Here is a 20,606-nt window from a genome sequence, read left to right on the forward strand (position 1 = left end):
TGATAATTGGATATAAATGGACAGATGGTAACTGCTGCTAACGCTCATTCAGGACCATGTTACTACTTATTCAATCTTGAATTCCTGCTGAACCACACTAATATTCACTCAGGACATTAATACTCAGGTCTGTGCTAATCGATCAGAATGGATCACACCAGTATTCACTCTAACATACAGTTGATAATCACATACAAACATATTCATCAGCACCAACTCAAATAGGAACACATGTTATTCGGCACTAAATCTTAACTGACACTAAGAATGTGACAATTACTTGTACTGTTTTCCATTACTCCCACCTTCAGGTTGTTAATAGTGACATTGAGCTAATAACCAAACTCCTCCTCACACAAGGTCAGTGATTGATCAGAGATGTCACACCGGAGACCAGCTGAACTCACCTACTGAACCTTTACCAGCTGAACCCACCTACTGAACCTTTACCCGGCTGGACCCACCTACTGAACCTTTACCAGCTGAACCCACCTACTGAACCTTTACCCGGCTGGACCCACCTACTGAACCTTTACCAGCTGAACCCACCTACTGAACCTTTACCCGGCTGGACCCACCTTCTGAACCTTTACCAGCTGAACCCACCTTCTAAACCTTTACTCGGCTGGACCTGTACCTGCAATGGTCTCTGTAAACGCCACTAAACAAAAAAATTAAAACCTTTTAGATTTAATTATCATTTTAGAGTTAATTATCACAAAAGCAAATCTTAAGCTGATGTGGCTAAATGCAAAAACAAAAGTCTACTGCCATGGAAACAATCATCTACAGCACCCGATATAGACTCTAAAGAAAAATGAAAGTTTAAGCCATATCTCCTAATAAGCCACATTTCTCCTAATATTGAAAAATCCCTATTCTTGGGACCCCCAGCTTGGCAGGTTAGGGCTCAAATCCATTTTGAAATCCATCCATCCATTATCTTAACCCGCTTATCCTGAACAGGGTCGCAGGGGGGCTGGAGCCTATCCCAGCATACATTGGCTGAAAGGCAGGAATACACCCTGGACAGGTTGCCAGTCCATCGCAGGGCACACACACCATTCACTCACACACTCATACCCACAGACAATTTAGACTCTACCTGCATGTCTTTGGACTGTGGGAGGAAACCGGAGTACCCGGATGAAACAATTAATGAATTGGAATGCCTATGTTCTTAGGAATTTAACTGATTGACCTGCAATTCATTCATTAATGTTGTAAATTGACTCCAACTCTGATTCACATATCCTACAGCTGAGATTCTGATGGGACCCATTAGAAGTACACTATCCCACAATGCAATGCAATGCTCAGAGACCACGCGCCTGCTTTTCAGAATGACAGAATGAAACCTGACCCAAGCCACAGGCCTTGGTGTGGTGAAGACAGGAAGACAGGAAGCTCCCTGTCGTTCCTCTGACCCTGGGCAAACGTGGTCTTCCTGAAGGATTACGTCACTGATGACGTAGACCCAGACCCAGCAAAGACAATGAGAATTAATGAGCTAATTCAAGGAAAATATATATGTCAGATCATAATTCCTAGGCATAGATCACCATTCCTTGGCCTTAACCAGAATGTTAATAGAGGAATAACCATTAAGCATCATGAAATCTTGAAACGATGGTGTGGCAACTTGTTAAAGCAGCTTCTTTGCATGGACTTGAACATCACATCTCCTGGACAGGATGATATGAAAGAGCAGGATGCTTCATAAGGACTGATATGGGTTGCTTTAAATGTCACCGAGATTCTGGCCATCAGTAAATGTTTTGTTTGAGGAGGACAAATGCCGCCTACATATGAATAATGAAATCTCAATCAGCCATTCAAAATTTACATAATAAAACCCAAAAGCTTTCAATGATCATGATTATCATAAATGGTGTGGGATTTTCAGCAACCGCACACGCATATGCGTCTGCCACTCTTACTGTGAAAAAGCCTTCTTTCCTCTCTACCCACTTCCCCACGTCGAGCTCTCCGTGTGCGATATCCCACCACCAGCTGTTCCTCGCTGGGCTCTTAAATAATACACAGCTGAGCTGATGTCTGTCATGGACGGCCAAGACTACCTAACGCTCGCAGGCAAGAGGGCTGCCAAAGTCCTCCCCCTCCCCACCAACACTAACGATGGAAAAATTGTTACTTTGATCCATGTCTTCAAGAAAGGGCACGTGAACAACTGCTCTGTCCTGAACCGAGTCCAAAAGCCTGCTGGCTGCTGATGGAGAGGAAGCCAGAAAAACCTGCAATCACTGGCACTCTCCTGCACTTGAGTTTAACACCACTGCTCGAATGGCTACTTGGAATTATGGTGTGTGCCTTGGCTGAAAGGTTTCAGTAGTCCCATGTTGCTCCTGTGTAGGATCTTTAATTCTTTAATCGCCATGATTTCCTTGTGATGTAACTTTCCCTTTTGTGCAACATCATTTCCACAGGACAGTTTGTTCCAAGGGCCAAAAGAACAGACTGCAATACTTACTGCCGATATTATTTACCTTCTATTTCAACCTATGGCTTCCGTAGGCATCAAATCATATCAAACCAAGCTACGTGTGTCTCCTCATTACTGTGAAGGACTGAATTATCTGCCTCTGCCATGTTCTTCATGAGGATGTGTTTGTACCCTTATCAATCTGGCCTCTCTTTCATATGTGATACGCACATACAGTATGAAAGTATGAAATGAGGACCGAAATAACTGCTACAACTACTACTACTAAGACATTTACGTAACTAACATTTTTTCACTTGCACAGAAAATCGTTACCCAATCATTCCAAAAAGAGTTCTAAGCTGTCCATTGGGGCTTTTAACGTTCCTCTAATTCTTCATTTATTTTTAGTGTCTTCTTTTATCCCCGCTTGCATATTCCGTGAGAAATTAAGAGTTACGGCTGTGCCATTCACAAAGTGTACAGCAGCTGAGACTCTTCAGAGGCACTGAGTCACCGACTTATAAGTGTTTCCATGGCCTATAGATGTACTTTAGGGCCTATTGGAGGAGATCTGCACCAGCTGGTGGTCACTGGGTGCCTGACACACTTCCATTAACCTGTGGGTGCCCGGCCAAAACCAACCAGGCAGATCCAGCCAAGCCCTGGCTGGAAGAGGCTATGTATGTTCCACCCTTATAGTCTCTCCATAACCGAGTTTATACCTTATCAAGTTCAAAGCCCCATGAGGCACTATGAACAACCTGGTCAGGCTCACAGTACCGTGACTTCATGAGCAAGCTGGTCAGGCTCACGATATTAATGTGCTTACTTGTGATGATAACTGAAGAGTTTTATGATAAGCTTTCTTACATTTTTTTTTTCTTAAATTTTAAATAAGCTAAATACTACAGACAGAGTACAAAGATTGAAAATACAAGCCTTTGTATTTTTCTGGCAACATTTTGACCATTCGACACAGAAAACAGACTGTTGCAATTTTTATTCTAATTACCTTTTGGAGTGGGATTTGGATATGGGCGAACGCCTTCAAATTTCCAGAAACTTCCTCTTATCTGGCTTTCATTTTACGTGTTTAAACTTAATCTTAGCAGAAAGTGCAACCCATATTAACTGAGTAGGCTGGCATATCACTGGAAATGGTAGACGTACTATCTGGCAGCAATAAAATAATAATGAAAAATAAGAAATGTTTATTCTTTAGAGCACTGCATCTCACGGGGCATCCTGCAGATTGTTAATAAGTGAGTTGATGTCTGCTCAAAGCCTCGGATCTGGAAGGTTCCTCTATAAGGACGTGACAGGAGAAAAAACCAGAACCTTGTGTGACCTTACCAAAGCAGTGCATGTACTGCAGTTTCAAAGTCAAACTAATTTACTGTAAACTCTGCTGTTGCAGAGAAGCAGCAGAAGCAGCAAATTGGAACAAAATAATAATTAAGGATGCCTATCTGCTAATCGTGTGTTTCTGTACATCTTCATGAGTACATTTTTAAACTCAGTACAGTAATCACTAAATTCACTTGGGGAGAATGGTGAAAATTAAGGTGGGTGCTTCACATTGATTGTGATTGAGGCAAGTTCCCCCCTCATCACTGTAAAGCACTGAGTGTGAAAAAGGTGCTATATAAATACAAGCAATTATTATCATTAATAATATTAGTCTGGCCTAATATTGTTGGGTAATTCCAGGGTGGACAACAAGAAGGTGGTATACTTGCCTATTGATTGTAATGACACTAAAGATATTTCAGTTTACGAAATATGCCTTTTGGCCGATACTTGAACAGTCAACCAAATGCAATAATCAAACATTTATTGCATTCATGTATTATGCATATTCTAATGCAGCTCTACACTGGTAGGCCGGTCATGTGCAGTAGATAGGAAACAGGAATTAAACCGTTTTGATATGCGGTGTGGCATTTTAATTCACTAAGTGCTAAGCACAACCCGAGGATATTGCATAGGTGGTATATCAGAAGGTTTTTAAAGGCGTCCCTTGTGAGCTTAACCATGGTTTTTACTGTCATGTGCTGAAAGCTTACTACACCCTGTTTTCCACCAAGCTGCTGTTTGGCCTATTGCCACACTGAAAGTATGAAAGGAGACTCCTTCCCTCAAATGTGTGTCTCTCTTTATGCATAATCAAAATGGTGCATTCCTATAACTGCACCAATCCGCTGCCTCCATATCTCTCTATCTATCCATCTATCTCTTTTTGCCAGTCCATTGAACATCATTGTGTGAGGAAAATAATGAATATGAGTGTCTGGAGAAAAGCATCACTGTGCCCCTCACCTCTTCAAGGACATCAGCCAGCTTGCTCACAATTTCCTCTGGAAGGCCCTGGAATGTTGGAACGCTGTGAAAGGGTGGAGGAGAAAGAGGGGGAAAAAGAGGAGGTGTGGGGGTGGAGAGAGAGAGAGATTTTCATCAGTTTTCCTCGTCATTCATTCCGTATTTCAGTCAAATTCTGATTTTGGTTACCAGCGTGTGAATATCAACAGTTGGATTTCAGGCCAATGATGATAGCTTGGGGGTACACAAATGTATGTAAACGAATCACACAAACAGACTACAATGTTGTAGACCTGAGTTACATATCTATTTGAAATGCACTAACGCTTTAGATGCCAATGAATTCTGTAAAATGTTACTGCAGATGTTAGTTACCAAAGCCCACAATCATATGAGGAATTTTGTTGTGATTATTTGAATAGATGATAAATGGACTGCATTTATACAGCGCTTTAAGTGCTTTACAATGAATGCCTCTCATTCACCCATTCACACATACTCACACACCAATGGCATTTTTTGGAAATGTATTTAACATGCTTTTTAAAATGACATATTATATGATGTTTCTATACTTTGAATAACCAAAGCTTGGACCAATATATAACTACTTGTTATATAACCTGACAGAGAAACAAAGACGGAGTGAATCATCAGACCTGCAAGATGGTCTGTGTACAGTCTATTGCCCCATATACTGTGAAGTGTCACTATTTCCACGACCTATTGGCGGTGTATGCCACTACTGTAAGGGTAGCCTCTCCTGTCGCGTGTGTAATATTCGGCTGCTGGTGTAGTAGTGATTACAGAGCTGGGTTTGTAGCTCCAACATTGTGAATTCAGTTTCCGGAGGGGTGCTGCTGAGGTCCCCTTGAGTGAAGCACTTAAGATCCACTTGCTTCAGTAAAATATCCAGCCCCACAAATGGACAGAGCATAAAAACTGCAGGCAGTGTCATTCGGGAAGAGAGCATCTGCTAAAAGCCCAACTGCGATATAATGCGATATAATGTGATTTATGCTGCCCTAGGAACAGGCTTTATAAGAAGCTGTTTTTCTCTGCACACTACACTCTCAGAAATGAAGGTACAGAAAGTGCCTAAAAAGGTACAAATGCTCGTCTCTGGGGCAGTACCCTATAGGTACATAAAATTGTACCCCCAGCCAGCGATATAGTAGAATTCATTGGAAAACGTACTTATTTGTACCCTAAGAGAACATGAGTGTATTCTGGGTACATTTGGGAAATTTGATCCATAAAGAACAAAAATGTACCTCTACTGTCACTTTATTTCTGAATGTGAGCTCTGTGTTTTGCCATTAGAACGGCATGGGGAGAGCAGCCCGTCTCTGGTAACTAAGTGCACATGGCACCTCCAGGCCACCGTGGTTTCCCTTCCAGCACGCTAAAGTAGGAACAGCTTGAAGGAATCTTCTCCTGACATTTGATCTCCTGAGTGAAAAGCCTTCCTCAAAGTGCAGAGATTACGCTCAGTTCTCTGCTAATAATGGGTTGTGACGATTTCCCACAAAACAGAACTTATCTCCGCAGCCATCTGCTGCCTGGCATCTGCTGTGCTTTTTGCTTCTGTTGGTGTTGGAATGGACCCGCAAATGTTCTCCACATAAAAGTTTGGTTTCCAATAACTACAGGACGCATTACTCAGTCAGATAAAAACCATTCTATAATCCTGTCATAATATGCCTTAAAGATTCTATATTTTAAGTTTAAGACGTATACATGAAATACATTCATAATTGCCTGTCATCTCAGGCTAAAACAATCTACAAAAGCACATTTATAAATGTGCGAAAGGTGACAGTGTGGTTTAAGTGTTTGGACAGTGACACAATAATGTTTTGGCTCTATACTCCAGTACCCTGGATTTGAAGTGAAACCATGAGGTTATGAAATATGATGTTACAGTTGACAGTCTGCACTTAAATGAGGCTATTTACTTCCATATTGGGTGATTGGTGTATTTCACAGTACAGAAACCCTGATCAGTTCGATAATCTGATGTGAAAAGCCCATAACTTCTAGAGATGTGCTTTGCTAATAAGTTACTACCGTAACTCCTCAAATTGTGTCCGAGGTCTTTTATTTACTTAGGCTGCACAAAGCACGGGCCTTTGTTTGGGGCAGGCTTGTATTCGAGGCAGGCCTTTATTTCTTATTAGGCTTCTGTTGTAGAATTTTATTCTTAGAAATAAAGTAAAAGGCTACACTTAAAGTGGGCCAACACTGTTCAACACTTCCTGTAACTGTTCAGAAACGCAACTTGAGTAGCTAAACCATTAATGAAAGCCAAAACAGATGCGTCTTCATAAAATACCAACTTGCCAGAGACGCCTTCATGAACAATAACAAATTAGCATAGATAACAGCAAGTTAAGGATCTTTTTTCCTAAAGTGCGTTTTATTGCGAGACATACGTTTCGTTCGGAGCAGCATACTGATAGGCTATCAAAAGATTTTCGCTTTGGTTTGGGATTTATTTTACTTTTGGACTGTTTGATTCAATTGCTAAATGTTGGGACTGATGGGCACTGAAATCTGGCGGGTATTTGATGGTTCACTGTTAAGTTTTATGTAGTTGAAAGAGTGTTGGGATTTCCACCCGTCTGTTTATTGCGAGTCAAGGCAGCCGCTTTCATTCATTCATTGAACGTGCGCTGTGCTGTAAATACATGGAAAACTTATTGTGTAGCCAAGTAGCCTAAATTGAGTTAATTTTGAATTTTGCCTGATTTATTTTTTATTAAATTCGTAGGCTGGAATGCCTCACGGCAACAACTGTGTTTAAATGTATACTGCTTCAGCCTTTGGCAAGCTACTCAGAAGGGGGCGGCAAGCGACTGGTAGCTTGAGAGCAACGTGTTGGAGACCCATGGTGTAGGACAACGACTTTTCATTGGCAACAGTATTAAACCAACCAACAAAATAAAATATTAAGAAGAGCTCTTTTATTTCATTGAGTTAAATCGAAACAATGTCTTCTAGTGCTTATGGACTGATAGCCCTACTGGTAGGCAATATTACCCCGGCTTGTATTTGGGGGCCGGCCTTTATTCGTCCGAATCGACCACGCCCCCGGCTATTATCAGAGGCCTGGCTTCAAATAGAATCCCAGACACAATTTGAGGATTTACTGTACTTCAGCGACAATTTTTTTCACAGTAATGTAATGTATTTGAAAATTAGATTAAGTATATTATCAAAATATTGCACCACTTTACAATATCTGAAAATACTAAATTTTGCTGGTTTGAATGCAATACATTACACAGCTGTGCTGATATGTTACATGTCCCATGTAGTCTACGTATTTACTATAAATTCCTTTTCCATACGGGTTTTAAATCAACCAGACCAATGACCAATAACGTAATTCTGGAAAAGTCGCTAGATCCAATCAGATTGCAGGACACTGCAAGAGTAGGATAACATAACATTACTCTGATGGTGAGTTCGATTTTTACCGTTTACTCATGTGTTGATCGCAAAATAGGTCCCTTTGGGATAGAGACAGCAAATTAATGCATGAATAATCTCTGTGTAACTCCCACACAAATCTGACATTGGAATTGAATGCATGGTCTTTCAAACAAACAAAAACCATAAAGATAGAAATGTATTAACCTTTAGTAGGCTGTAATCAATATGTTGCCCACAAAAAAAAAGTCAAAACATTTGATTCACTGAAAATTCCTTCATGATAAAAAGAAGTTCTGCCATTGAACTGCTTTTCTTGAGCAAATGTCAAAAGATTGATTTAGGGATTTCGGATGGAAAGGGACAGAATTGAATGTCAGATTCTTCATGGTCATTATTTTTCACTCAGATGTTCATGCCCTACTCATCGGAGTATTCGGGGGTGAGAATTTGCTCACCTCCTTCAAGAAAGGTGAGCAAATGAAGGGCATCTGAACATCAGTTTTTGCACTGTGACATTTTCTAAATGTGTTTTTTGAAACGCTATCGTTTGCAGTTACTGATGTTATTTCAGTGTATCTCCACCTTTGACCAGGGCTGATACACTGGGTGCTGGTTTTGTATGACACACTTTAAATTTAAAGTGTGGTTTAAGCAACCCGATAACTCTTGTTCTGACAAAAAAAAAATCTCTTGATGTGTGAACTGAACTGAGGAAAGGAGACATGGTATCAGAAGGATGTTTGTGCTAATGATGAAATGCTGTTAACTTTTTTTCTTGTGTGTGTTTTTTGGGACCATCTGCCCATCTAACAAATCTGTGGCAGATGTTTCTGTGGAACTTAATTCACTTAATTGTTCTAAGCCTTAAACACTGTTAATGGAATAGCTAATCAAAGTCCACTCATTTGAATACAGATTGGTTTAATAACTTGTTTACATTACAAATGAGCGAAGTAGGCTAATGGCATTGCATATATGCAGGAGCATAGAGTAGTTTAAGTGCAATAGAGATCCCCTCTGCAAGGGTTCTGAGTGTAAATAGGCACCTTTTTAATGCATGAATATCTCCTTACATGATATGACTAATCAAAGTGATTAAATGTTATTGTATATTGCTGAGCAGGCTTAGCATGTGCATTGTATTAATTCGTTTTGTAGGCTAATGAATACAGTATGTGGGAATATAGCAGGTGTCTGTCTCCTTTGTCCTGAAGACCTGCCTGGGGTGAGTATCAACAAATGCAATTCATTGATCAGTTAAAGTAGTTTACTACACCGTTAGTTCACATCACCAGTTCCATGGGTCTGGATCACTTTCTGTCTTTAAAGGAAAAGCTCATATTAAAATGCACTTTTTCCTCAATTTAATCCATTCCTCATAACCATACGAACATGTCTTAAATTATACGTTCCAAAAAATTATAAAATTGTGAATTTTCACACCAAAGGTTTCCTGGAAACAATATTTTACGTCATCGTATGCCACTGGGCGTGTATGTCGATGTCGATAATATCGTGCTGCACGTCCTCGTTTGACATCATTGAAATTGGCTTCCTGCCATTCAAAAATTCCCCCAAAAGATCCGTTTCACTTGTGTATACATCGATGTGAAAGCTGGTGCTTAAATCAGCTAGTGGCTGATTTAATGAATACAAGGTAGCTCTGGGATTGAGGGGCCATGGTCTGTCTGTTGTACTTCTGAAAATTCATAACAATAATTATGCATTTTAGTCATGCACATGCATTCAGCTCACTCGATTCGTTCTTGTTATAGACCATTATAGAACGACAAGAAATGCATACATTATGCAATAATATTTCATGCATCTTTGATGAAGATTTGCTTTGTCTCAGTCCTTCAGCATTACAAGGTGGGGATCTACATTTAATATTTAAAATGGATTATGGGACTGAGTGGATTTCATCATCCATTATGCACAACAATATGATGAAGAATCAAGGCAATACACACACGCACACACGCACACATGCACACACACACACACACACACACACACACACACACACACACACACACACACACACACAGCAGGCCAGGGCCATATAAGGATCTGTCACATGTGCATAAGAACCGTTCTCACCTTTTTAAAAACTCCATGTACTCTGAGTGCTTGATCAACCCCGTCCGCATCATGATGGTCTGGAAGCATTGACGATCGATGGCCCACAGCTTCACGTTGGTCAGAGCTAGGAAAAGGAACATGGCCATCGTCACTGAATAAACCATGATCCACATCCACAGATGTCAAGTAGAGTTGACGACAACTGGAAAATCCTTACAATGTTCTCTGCTCTCTTCCTGCTGGTACTGTTGGTAATTCTGGCCAAAAATGATATGGAACATTGGCCATGAACATGTTTGCATAGATCAGCTGTACTTCTATAGTGTGTCATTTTGTCAATGGCCTGCTTTTTTGCAGGACATCAGGACATCAGGACTTTAAAGGTGACTACAGCCATCAAAAAGACGCACTGCGGCAACATTTTGGAAAACTTAACAGTAAAGCGGGTGGTGTGTCAAGACAACATGTGCAAACAGGAAGGGGCAACGGTCTCCTGAGTTTTTCATTCTGTTAACATGAAACCCCAATTCGAAGAGTCACAGGGGGTGTCCGCTGATACAGTGGATGTCCATTCTACTAAGAAAGCACACAGAGTTCCTTAGAGGGCTGCAAAATGGAGACCCAGATGGAAAGGGAAATTGCACACTGATCCTGACTTTAAGCCTTATAAGCCAGAATAAGAACCGTTCTGTTCCTGGAAAGTCTTAACCAAGACACATAGAAAATATTCTTGAAAGGGGTTGTCCCCCCTGAACTTGTACATGACATGCTTACTTTCACACGCAATGATAAAATCGGGGGCCATTTAGGACTAGAGAAACAAACGGGCAAAACGATCAGAGCAAGATTTTATTGACCTGGCTGGCAAAGAACCATAAAACAATGACGTAAGGGTAGTGCAACGTGCTGCACATGAAACTAATGATCCAGCCCAGAGAGCCCCTTTGACTTGTTTTGTCACTGGGCATCCTTTTGAGAGGATTGCCACTGACTAAATTGATCCTTTTCCCACTACTGCAAGGGGTAACAAGCATATTATGGTGATGGCTGATTATTTTTCAAGATGGGCTGAATTGTATACAGTGGCAAATCAAGAAGCAGAAACCTTTGCAAAGAAATCGGTGGAGAATTTGTATTATGGTCGCCATTTTGAGTCAGTCCTGTTCAAGGAGATCTATGGCCTTTTGCAAATGAATAAGACGAGGACCGCCCCTACAATCCTCAGTCAGATGGCTTGGTGAAGCGACTAAACAAGACGGTCATAAACATGCCATCGGTCTTTGTAGAAGAAAATAAAAGCAGTTGGGATGAGCTTATGCGATTGGACCCTACCATGATGATTGCCTACAGAAGCAGTGTCTTTGAGTGTCCAAAAAGTACTTGAGTACAGTCAGACAGGCTGTACAGAGGAATCATTACAAGGCCACAGGAAAATGGAAATCCTTCTTTGAGCTTAAAATGACTCTTCAGAAGTATCAGGAAAATGTATGTACGGTTAAGAGATGTAAGGGTCTGTTCAGAATTGTAAAGAAACCGTCTGATGTACTATATGAAGTAATACAGTGCAAAGGAAAATTTTATTAAATATTGTGCTGTGGTGCACTATGACAGGCTCAAGCTGTGCACATGATAGCCACAAACCAAGACACTGATATGACCTCTGAATGGGTTATTGATCACTCTACTGGGCTGGCCCCCAGGAACCCTTACACCTGGCCTTGTGAGAGCCACGCTCTTTGCCAAGTGTGCCACTCTACACACGGGCTAAAACGTCTGGGGGGTGCCCTCCCACAAGTACTGTCCATCGCCCGAGGGCGGAACTGGGAACCGGGAGCTGGCTAATGGAGAGTCTGTGCATAGAGGAGGCAATGTGTTGTACATTCTGGGGACATGGGGCATTGTTCACAGTTATGCTGATCATACCTAGACTGTAATCTAGGCCATGCTGCAAGACCACAGAGAACTGAGGCTGGTTTGGCACAAAGATTTTATATTGAATATGAGTGAATGTAAAAAAAATAAATAATAAGTTTGACTGTTTAAATAGAGGTGTTTACGTGACATGGGGTAGTCAGGTGAAGGGGGGAGTGACACCTGAAAGAGGAATGTGTTCAGCTTTGAGTGTTCTGCGCTAGAGGAATATATGTTCTTTCATTGTTGGAATCAGACATTGTTTGTCTGCGTTTCCAGTTCATCGTCCTGTGAGCAGTGTGTGTGTCGCAGTAGTCTAGCAGTCTGTTTCAATACAATGTTCTATCAAACACTGATGAAAGCACTTCTCTTAATGAGTGTTGGAGACCTGCAGACCTGTGGAGTGTTGCAAGGTAAAGCCTATTATGAGATTAGCAAACGTTTAATTTAATGTAATGGATATATGGATATAATGGATAATAAATGCTTGGCTTGTGATCAGTGATGGTCTTGACAGTTTTGCTATTTTCAGTGTGCCACAATCAAATCTGTCCATTAAAATGTTGGAATAAAAAACCTGTGTATAGCAATTTTCTGCCTGAAATGATAAAATTAACTTGCCAAAGATTTGCAGCCAAATGCTGTCCTTTCAAAGGTAATTCTGACATTCTTGACAGTTTCTTGGCACTCGCCCAAATTTCTTCTACTTCCATAATTTCATTTCAAATTGATATTTGTGTTGAAATGCTAGTCAGTCCTTTTCTGGAGGTTTAATTGAAAATATTGCCTGCAGTAAAATTTAAACATAGTCTAATGGACTGTGATTGATTGGTAAATGGCACAGAAAAAAGAAATCAGCGTTTTCAAGCCTGTCCCTCCTATAGAGTATGTTCCACTTATTACACTGAGAATCCCATCAGCCCAACGCATTCAGCTGCCATTTTGTCAATTCCAATCAAACACCATACTTGTTGCTTGCTCATCCGATTCAACCTCAAAATAGTACTAAAATAATAGCACTGTACTCACTTTTCCCCCCTTCATTTAAGCAGTCAGCAGGCACCTTTATCCAAAGCAATTTACGGATTACAATATAAACATACAATCCATTCATACAGTGGGCTATTTACTGTGGTAAGTTAAGGTTAAGTACCTTACTCAAGGATATAAAGGCAGAGCTCCACTTCAGCACACAGCTTTAGGGTTACAGTATGCTATATTATGTCTGCCTTTTGTGCCAAATGAAGGTGTTAAAACGGTTGGCTGCCAGTTATTTTTTGTTTCTCTTGGGCAGTAAGTACTGTATGCTAGTGCTTGCACAAGAGCATACATCAACTGCAGCTACACATGAAGAGACCCAAAGAATCATTGTATATAGTGTATGTACCGTATTTATATAGTACTTTTCATACATGACTAATGCAATATGCTTTTGAGAAACGGCACAAAAAACCCCCAAAATAAAACATGTAACATGAATATAAAACATGAATTTATACGCAACTCAATTCTGACTCACGCGATCACGCCAGTAAAGACCTGCAGTTCAATAGAACCTTATGTCTGCGGAGAAAACTACCCTGAGAATAATACACCCTAATTTTCCCACTGAGAGAAATGCACACAATAAACTTTGGCTTGGGAAGAGTTTTTTTTTTTTTTTTTACATCAGTAGGATACCCAGGTAAACCACTTTACCAAAGTGCAAAAAAATTCAAGCTACCCCACAGTTTTACAATTACAATGCCTCCTTTCAACACTCATTTAAAAGCATCAACCAGTCTGGGCTAAGTGGTTTCTTAAATTCAGCTTTTAACCAAAATTTCACAACTCTCCTTTCTAAGAAATAAATATATATAACCAGAAGATACACTACAGAGCTTTTATTTATGTCTTTATTCCTTTGTTTATTTATTTGGCAGACAAAATGTGGAAAATAATACCTGGTATTAATAAAAAATAATGCATATTATCATACAAAATTAGCTACAAAGCTTTCAAATTGCAGCTATGGCAATGTTATGATATTTCTGAATCTTTAGCTTTGAGCATTTCAACTTTCCTCTACTTTGGTCTCTCTTCCCTCGTCTTTTTACAGCACAGAGAATAACCCTGTTCCTTCACACCAGCTTCAATAACACTACAACAAAGTCACTATTCTGAAGTGCCTGAGCTTTTGAAATATCCAAGTGATAAGGCTGTTGTTGAATGATGGGTTTAACAGCCTTTCACCTTTATACATTCACTGAGCACTTTACTAGGAAAACTAGGTACATTAGGTAAACCTACTTATTCATGCGATTATCTAATCAGCCAATCGTGTGGCAGCAGTGCAATACAATATGCCGATACGGGTCAGGAGCTTCAGATAATGTTCACATCAACCGTCAGAATGGGGGAAAAAATTACCATGGAATGATTGGACATTCAGGGTGGTTTGAGAATCTCAGAAACTGCTGAGCTCCTGGGATTTTCATGCACAACAGTCCCTATAGTTTACTCAGAATGGTTCAAGAAACAAAACATCCAGTAAGCAGCAGTTATGCAGACAGAAATGTGTTGTAAATGAGAGGTCAGAGGAGAAGGGCCAGACTGGGCAAAGCTGACAGGTAGGTGACAGTCATGCCAATAACCACACATTACAACAGTGGTACGCAGAAGAGCATCTCTGAACACACAACATGTCAAACCTCTTGAGTGGATTGGTCTTCTGCTGCTGTAGCCCATCTAATAAAGTGCTCACTGAGTGAAGTGAATTCATCCATTTTCATAAGGTAAACCTTGAGCTGCTCTCCATCAATCCCCCCCTCCTGATAATTTACTTTAAAAAAAAATTTTTTTTTTAAGTTTAAAATGCAGCGAAACTGTAACATAGCATCTACTCCCAAGGAAAAACATGTTGATATTGATGTTTTTTTTCCCATTAGAGAGCAACCGAGTGGAAGTGGGCAGAAGTGGATTTTTCTGGCCATGTCTTAATACTTCCTTCATGAATGTCAAAGCAGGCTGGCCTCAATAGGTTCTCGTTTACATACCTGGGGGATTTTGGCAATTCTTTGGAAATATGAAGAGAAAGACCAGTTTAATCCGGTATCCCAACAGTTATTATAATCTGCTGCTTTAGTGGATTTTTCCAGCAAAAGGTACAGTATACAGAGGAAGGATGTCGTCCCCCCCCCCCCCATAAAACCCTGGGAATTAGCATGAGTACACTGGATATGGAATACAAACAAACCCAGCTGGGTAGCAGATTGAAAGACGTCCAAGTTTATGTGAAGAGATTTCTCCATGCCAGCACGAATATGCCACTACTGTCTGAGGCACAAAAACCAGACCGTTTCCTCATCCTTTTCTAATAAGGAAGGTCACCCGTTTTCAAATTTGTTATTTTTATATTCTTGGTTAAGATATACATAATCTAAACCAACTTCTTTTTCTAAAAAGCAGTGTGAATAATATTAGATAGACGGCAGAGTTTGTGGTCTATAGACCTTTTGGGGCTAATTCATGAACCATACCATAGTGTCTTTGCTGGATGAGCCACCCAGCCCAGCCCCCAGCCTCCATACAGGCTTCTCGAGATATTTTTTTTGGGTTTGACAAGAAATTTGACGAGCAGTCACATCCTGATATTCAATCTGCAAAGCTCATGGTAAAATATTCAAATGACTCCGCACTTCTATCCCTATATCATTGCAGAATCCTCTCAGACACTGTTATATTACATCTTTGGCCCATCGATGTAGGAGATCTCCTTTTAAATCGCATTTTAAAAAGTCTGCCACCGGCAGAAGAGTCTCGTTTACAACGCAGGTGAGGACAGATTGGAAAGTTGGTTGGCTTTAAGGAAAGAGTAGCCTTGGGCTCATTTATTATAAAATTAGTCATTAGTCAATTACATTTTACAGGCCCTTAGGTTGAACTCATCCATTGTATGTGTCTCTCTGTAGCTAAGCTATGGTTTGTCTCCGGCATACCTATCATTTCTAACTGACTGCACCAAAAAGGACTACAGTGAACTGATGCATTGAGTCATATGGATGCATGCCATCCCTGATCATATTCAATTGTTGTCATAGAATGCATTCACAGATGTATGACGATTGAATTTGAATCACCAAATTTAATTAATCAATAATTCAGTCATTCTGCCTATGACTGAATTCCTCATACCCAACAAGCTAATGACTACATTTTTGGTTCAGTATACTTTGTCATCCCACGGAACAGGGATGAACACCGGGGTGAGAAACGGTTCATTTCTGCTTGTTGATGAAGCAGTCTTAATACATGGCATGGAATAATCAATATTCACCAACAAGTCTTGCACAATACATAAGTTGTTCCTTCGCCCACTCACAATCAGAGACCATAGACAAGTTCAATGTTTGTTTATTCATCAATTGTTTTTGGCTTTAGCAATCAAGCTGGAATGTATACTCATACATAGCACTTTAGTCAATTGCTACTTGCTAATTAAATTGGCTTTTGACCTCGCACACGAAGAATAGGCCCCATTTTCCATACAAAAAATATTTTGAAAGGGTACTGTTTTTTATGGCAAAATGGCAAGATTAGTTTTTTTGGGTTTTTTTTTTTTTTTTTAGACCATTAACATGAAAGCCCATTAATTGCCTTCAGTCGGGTCTTGTCTTGTCAATGACTGTTTATTCATTCTGTTCTTAATTGAGCGAAATCAATTACTCTTAAATCTTGGATGCAAAATTTCAGTCTGGGCTATGCAGCAGTGACTCCAACAGCAAAAATACAATTCTATTTACACTTTCATTTTTAAATTCCGGTCTTATTTTTTGATGTCATTGCTTCATGAAATGCAAATGAATAGCCCATCTGTTCCTACTCCTACATCGAACTTCTGCAATCAACTAAAAACCAATGGCAAATTTATAAATTAGCCCTTGTGTTGTCTCTTGTATGCACCTATACAACATATGATCAGCTGTAATTTGTGGGTTAACATATTTAGCAAAAGTTACCTACCTATACTGAGCGAATGTTGAGCCCTTTGGTTGAATCTACCGAAGTGGGTATGGTGATTATTCTGATTTAAAGGGACTTTCTATCACCATGTCAAGATGACATTCCAGTCAGGTTTTGGGTCAAAACCATTTGGGTCAAAACCATATAATGGGAAAATGTAGTTCCCCGGAAACTACCAATAAGGCCCACAGGTCAAAAAATTATGCTCTCCTCAACAAATCTGTGAATAACTCTTTTCCTACTTTGCAGTCCAGAGACTACATTTCTTCAGTCGACAACAAATTGTGTGTATATGCAATTGTTTGTTTTTTTGGTTTTTTTATTTGTTTATTTTTCCCTATAAGAGCCTTTAATTTTGATTGACTTCTGATTTCATAACTTAAAGAATGACAATCTTTGTACCCTGATGGTGTACCACTTTCCTAAAAATATAAAAAAGAATGTTAGCCTTAAGGTCATTCCAGGAAAACATCAAATTTCATGCTGCCAAAATTGCATTTAGTGAGTTCTCACTGCTGTCAAACTCAGAAATTGGTCATTTCTGACCCCGAGGATATCACAAAGGTACAAATAACAGTTAACAAGTATCCATATTCTCTGAAATGAGAGCCATGATTCCCAGACTGGTGGTTCAAAGTGGAAACAGTTCTATAGGAAGTCATTGCCAGGAGGAAAATGAATCCACACCAAATAAACTCTTCTATTCACCACATTAAATATGACAACACATGCCAAACACTGCAAAGAGTGTTGATGAGCAAGTCAAAGCTCAAAGACTGGTACTGGTCACTGGTATGAAAGCAATTCCACCTGCTCCAATATCAAACTCAAGCATAAATGACCTTCAAATATCACATTCTAAAGGCTGGATATAAGGCCTTGTGGGCATCGGTCAAATCAGAAAAGAAAGCTTCTGAAATGCATCTGTGTCTCAATCTTGGCTTTGTTTTTTCATTATAGTGATATTGTTTGTCTTAATCTGAAAATGTCCTGTACATGCACAAATATTAAACAAAGGGCATCAAGATGACTTGAATATTAGTTTGCAGTTTTAATTTGAATCGAAGCAATTAACTTTCTTTTGCTCCGGGGTCTGTTGATAATATCCCATATATGTGCTGTAAATGGGAGGGGTGGGGGGGGGCTGAAGAGTTAATAATAACAACAACAGTCAAAACGGACACATCACTGTGCTTCAGAAAAATGAAACTGGAAGAAACCTGGTGCTCTCTAATGTGAACACTGGGGGAAATGCTCAGTTAGTTAAATGGCTCTATACACCAACAACTACCGTTTGTAAATGTAAACCCTGCTCGGGACTATAACCGTGAACTGAACTGAACTCCGACTACACGATAGTTAACTGTTCTTGCATACCAATATGACACATGATCAGCTGTAATCTGTGGGTTGAATAACACATTTAGCAAAAGTTACATACCTATACTGAACGAATGTTGAGCTCTTTGGTTGCATCTACTGAAGTACTCCAAATTAAAGGGACTTTCTATCAAAGGGACTTTCTACCACCATGTCAAGATGGCATTCCAGTCAGGTTTTATCTTTTATTTGGGGCCCAACTGGGCTGTTTGCTCACATTTTTAGAAGCCATCTTTGCTGAGGCCCATTTGGCTTCTGATATCGATTTCTTCAACACATTACTATTCATTCATTTTAAGCCAGTTTGGCCAGGACTCCCTTGTAAAACCATATAATGGGGAAATGTAGTTCCCTGGAAAGTAGCAATAAGGCCATCCACTTTCTCTTTGTTCTATCACTAGAACAATTACAAAATCTTTAAAGGCAGTGTGTCGAATGATAGATTCACATCACTTTGTCTCTACAGGCATTCATCAAATGATCAAACTTCCTTGTCCACATCTGGTCTGGTCAAACTGCCTACTGCCTACTGCCTCAGAGGTACAAGCTTAGAATAAAAATACATTTATATTTTTATTTGGAGTAAGTTCTCAAACTTTCCAGCATTGTATTTTAAATAGTGTTTTTTTGTTGTTGTTGTTGTTGTTCTTATGGTTTTCTTTTTCTTTTAATGTGAAACTTTTAGACTTTTAGGACCAGGACTCCATGCCAGAGAAAAACTGTATTTCAATGAGACCTTCCTGGCTAAATAAAGGACATGAATAATAAATAAAATAAAAATATGAGGAAATAAATAAATGAAATGAATAAATAAATGATAGACGTCTGTTGGAGTATTGCCATTCCCCATCTTTAAATTCTTGAGCTATATCCAATTGTGGTGTAGATGCAAATGTGTGTTTGGTTTAAAGGGGTGTAATTGAATGGTCATTTGAGGAACTTGCTTTCATGATAATTAAAAAATGGCCCTTGTTCATACATGGAAGGAAAAACTGAAATGGAATGATGAGAATCCATTAACTGACCCGTCAGTGTCAGAGCACGAATCAGGCTTCAAGGAAGCACTAAGATAAGAAAAGCCAAGCCAAAGGAGTTGTGTTCTGAATTAATTTTATGCTTTGAAGGTTTTGTTTTGCGTTTTGTTTTTGTAGCCTTTTAAAAGATTAAAACGTTACCACTATTTTAATTGCATTTGAAGTCATGTTCCTTTTGACCGAAAGGCACCATTTTAGTCAGCGCCTCTCCTATTTATTTAGTATTTTTTTTCCAGAATTTCAGAGCTGTTTATTTTTCGAAGTGTTTTTACAAGCTCACATAAATGATTCATAATTTATTCTTAATATTTACTTGACAGCGCCCGCCTTCACACAGCAGACCAGGCCTGTGCTGAAGCGGTCGTCCCTGATTTCATCACCTTCCTTTATTTCCTGTCGTGACGCGATGCCTCACGGTCTGATGCTGAAGGGATTGTGCCAGAGCGTGCCAGTGCTGGCTGTGGCTCTGGCTCTACTGGGCAGTGTGCGATTGGCCAGTGAGTGTCCCAGGGAGGGAGGGATTCAGTCCGCAGTGCCCCCAGCTGGAACTCCACATGAAATGACCACAGTGTGTCTGAAGCATCTGCTTGCTTACTTTTGTATTTACTTTATTCTTTTTTATATATATTTTAAAAGTCAAGACATCTGTGAACTTCCCTGGATCTGAGGAGACTCTTACTCAGTCAGAAAGTGCATCTATTCAACAGAACATCTCATCTCAGCAACTACATTTTGACAAAGGTCAGTGTTTCATAAATGTGCCATCATGAAGCACATTTCATTTGACATTATTGTCCGGCTGCAGTTCTGGGAAATTGTATTTGAATTCACCCTTTTTGTTCAAGTGAGAGGGGCGGATGTGTGGTCACTATCACAACAATTCAAGTCAATTGTATATCTCTGACTTGAGCCGTGTCATTTTTTTAGCCGGCAAGTCCTCTGTGTGACAGCCAGCAGAGTACTCTGTTTCCCTGGTGACATCACAGGATATC

The 20,606-nt window shown here is 39.9% G+C and overlaps 1 protein-coding gene across 3 annotated transcripts in view; it reads right to left on the minus strand.

Moving 5' to 3' along the window:
• The window catches only part of LOC133118576 (cGMP-dependent protein kinase 1-like), a 101,905-nt gene that overhangs the window by 37,132 nt on the left and 44,167 nt on the right, over positions 1-20,606 (minus strand). For all 3 annotated transcript variants that reach the window (XM_061228684.1, XM_061228683.1, XM_061228682.1), the window contains exons 4-5: positions 10,307-10,412; positions 4,766-4,829 (exon numbers count right to left, since the gene is read on the minus strand). In XM_061228684.1, the coding sequence (XP_061084668.1) occupies positions 4,766-4,829; positions 10,307-10,412 (170 nt within the window). The remainder of the gene's footprint in view (positions 1-4,765; positions 4,830-10,306; positions 10,413-20,606) is intronic.

This window comes from Conger conger, chromosome 18, assembly GCF_963514075.1.
Source record: "Conger conger chromosome 18, fConCon1.1, whole genome shotgun sequence".
Lineage (NCBI taxonomy): Eukaryota > Metazoa > Chordata > Actinopteri > Anguilliformes > Congridae > Conger > Conger conger.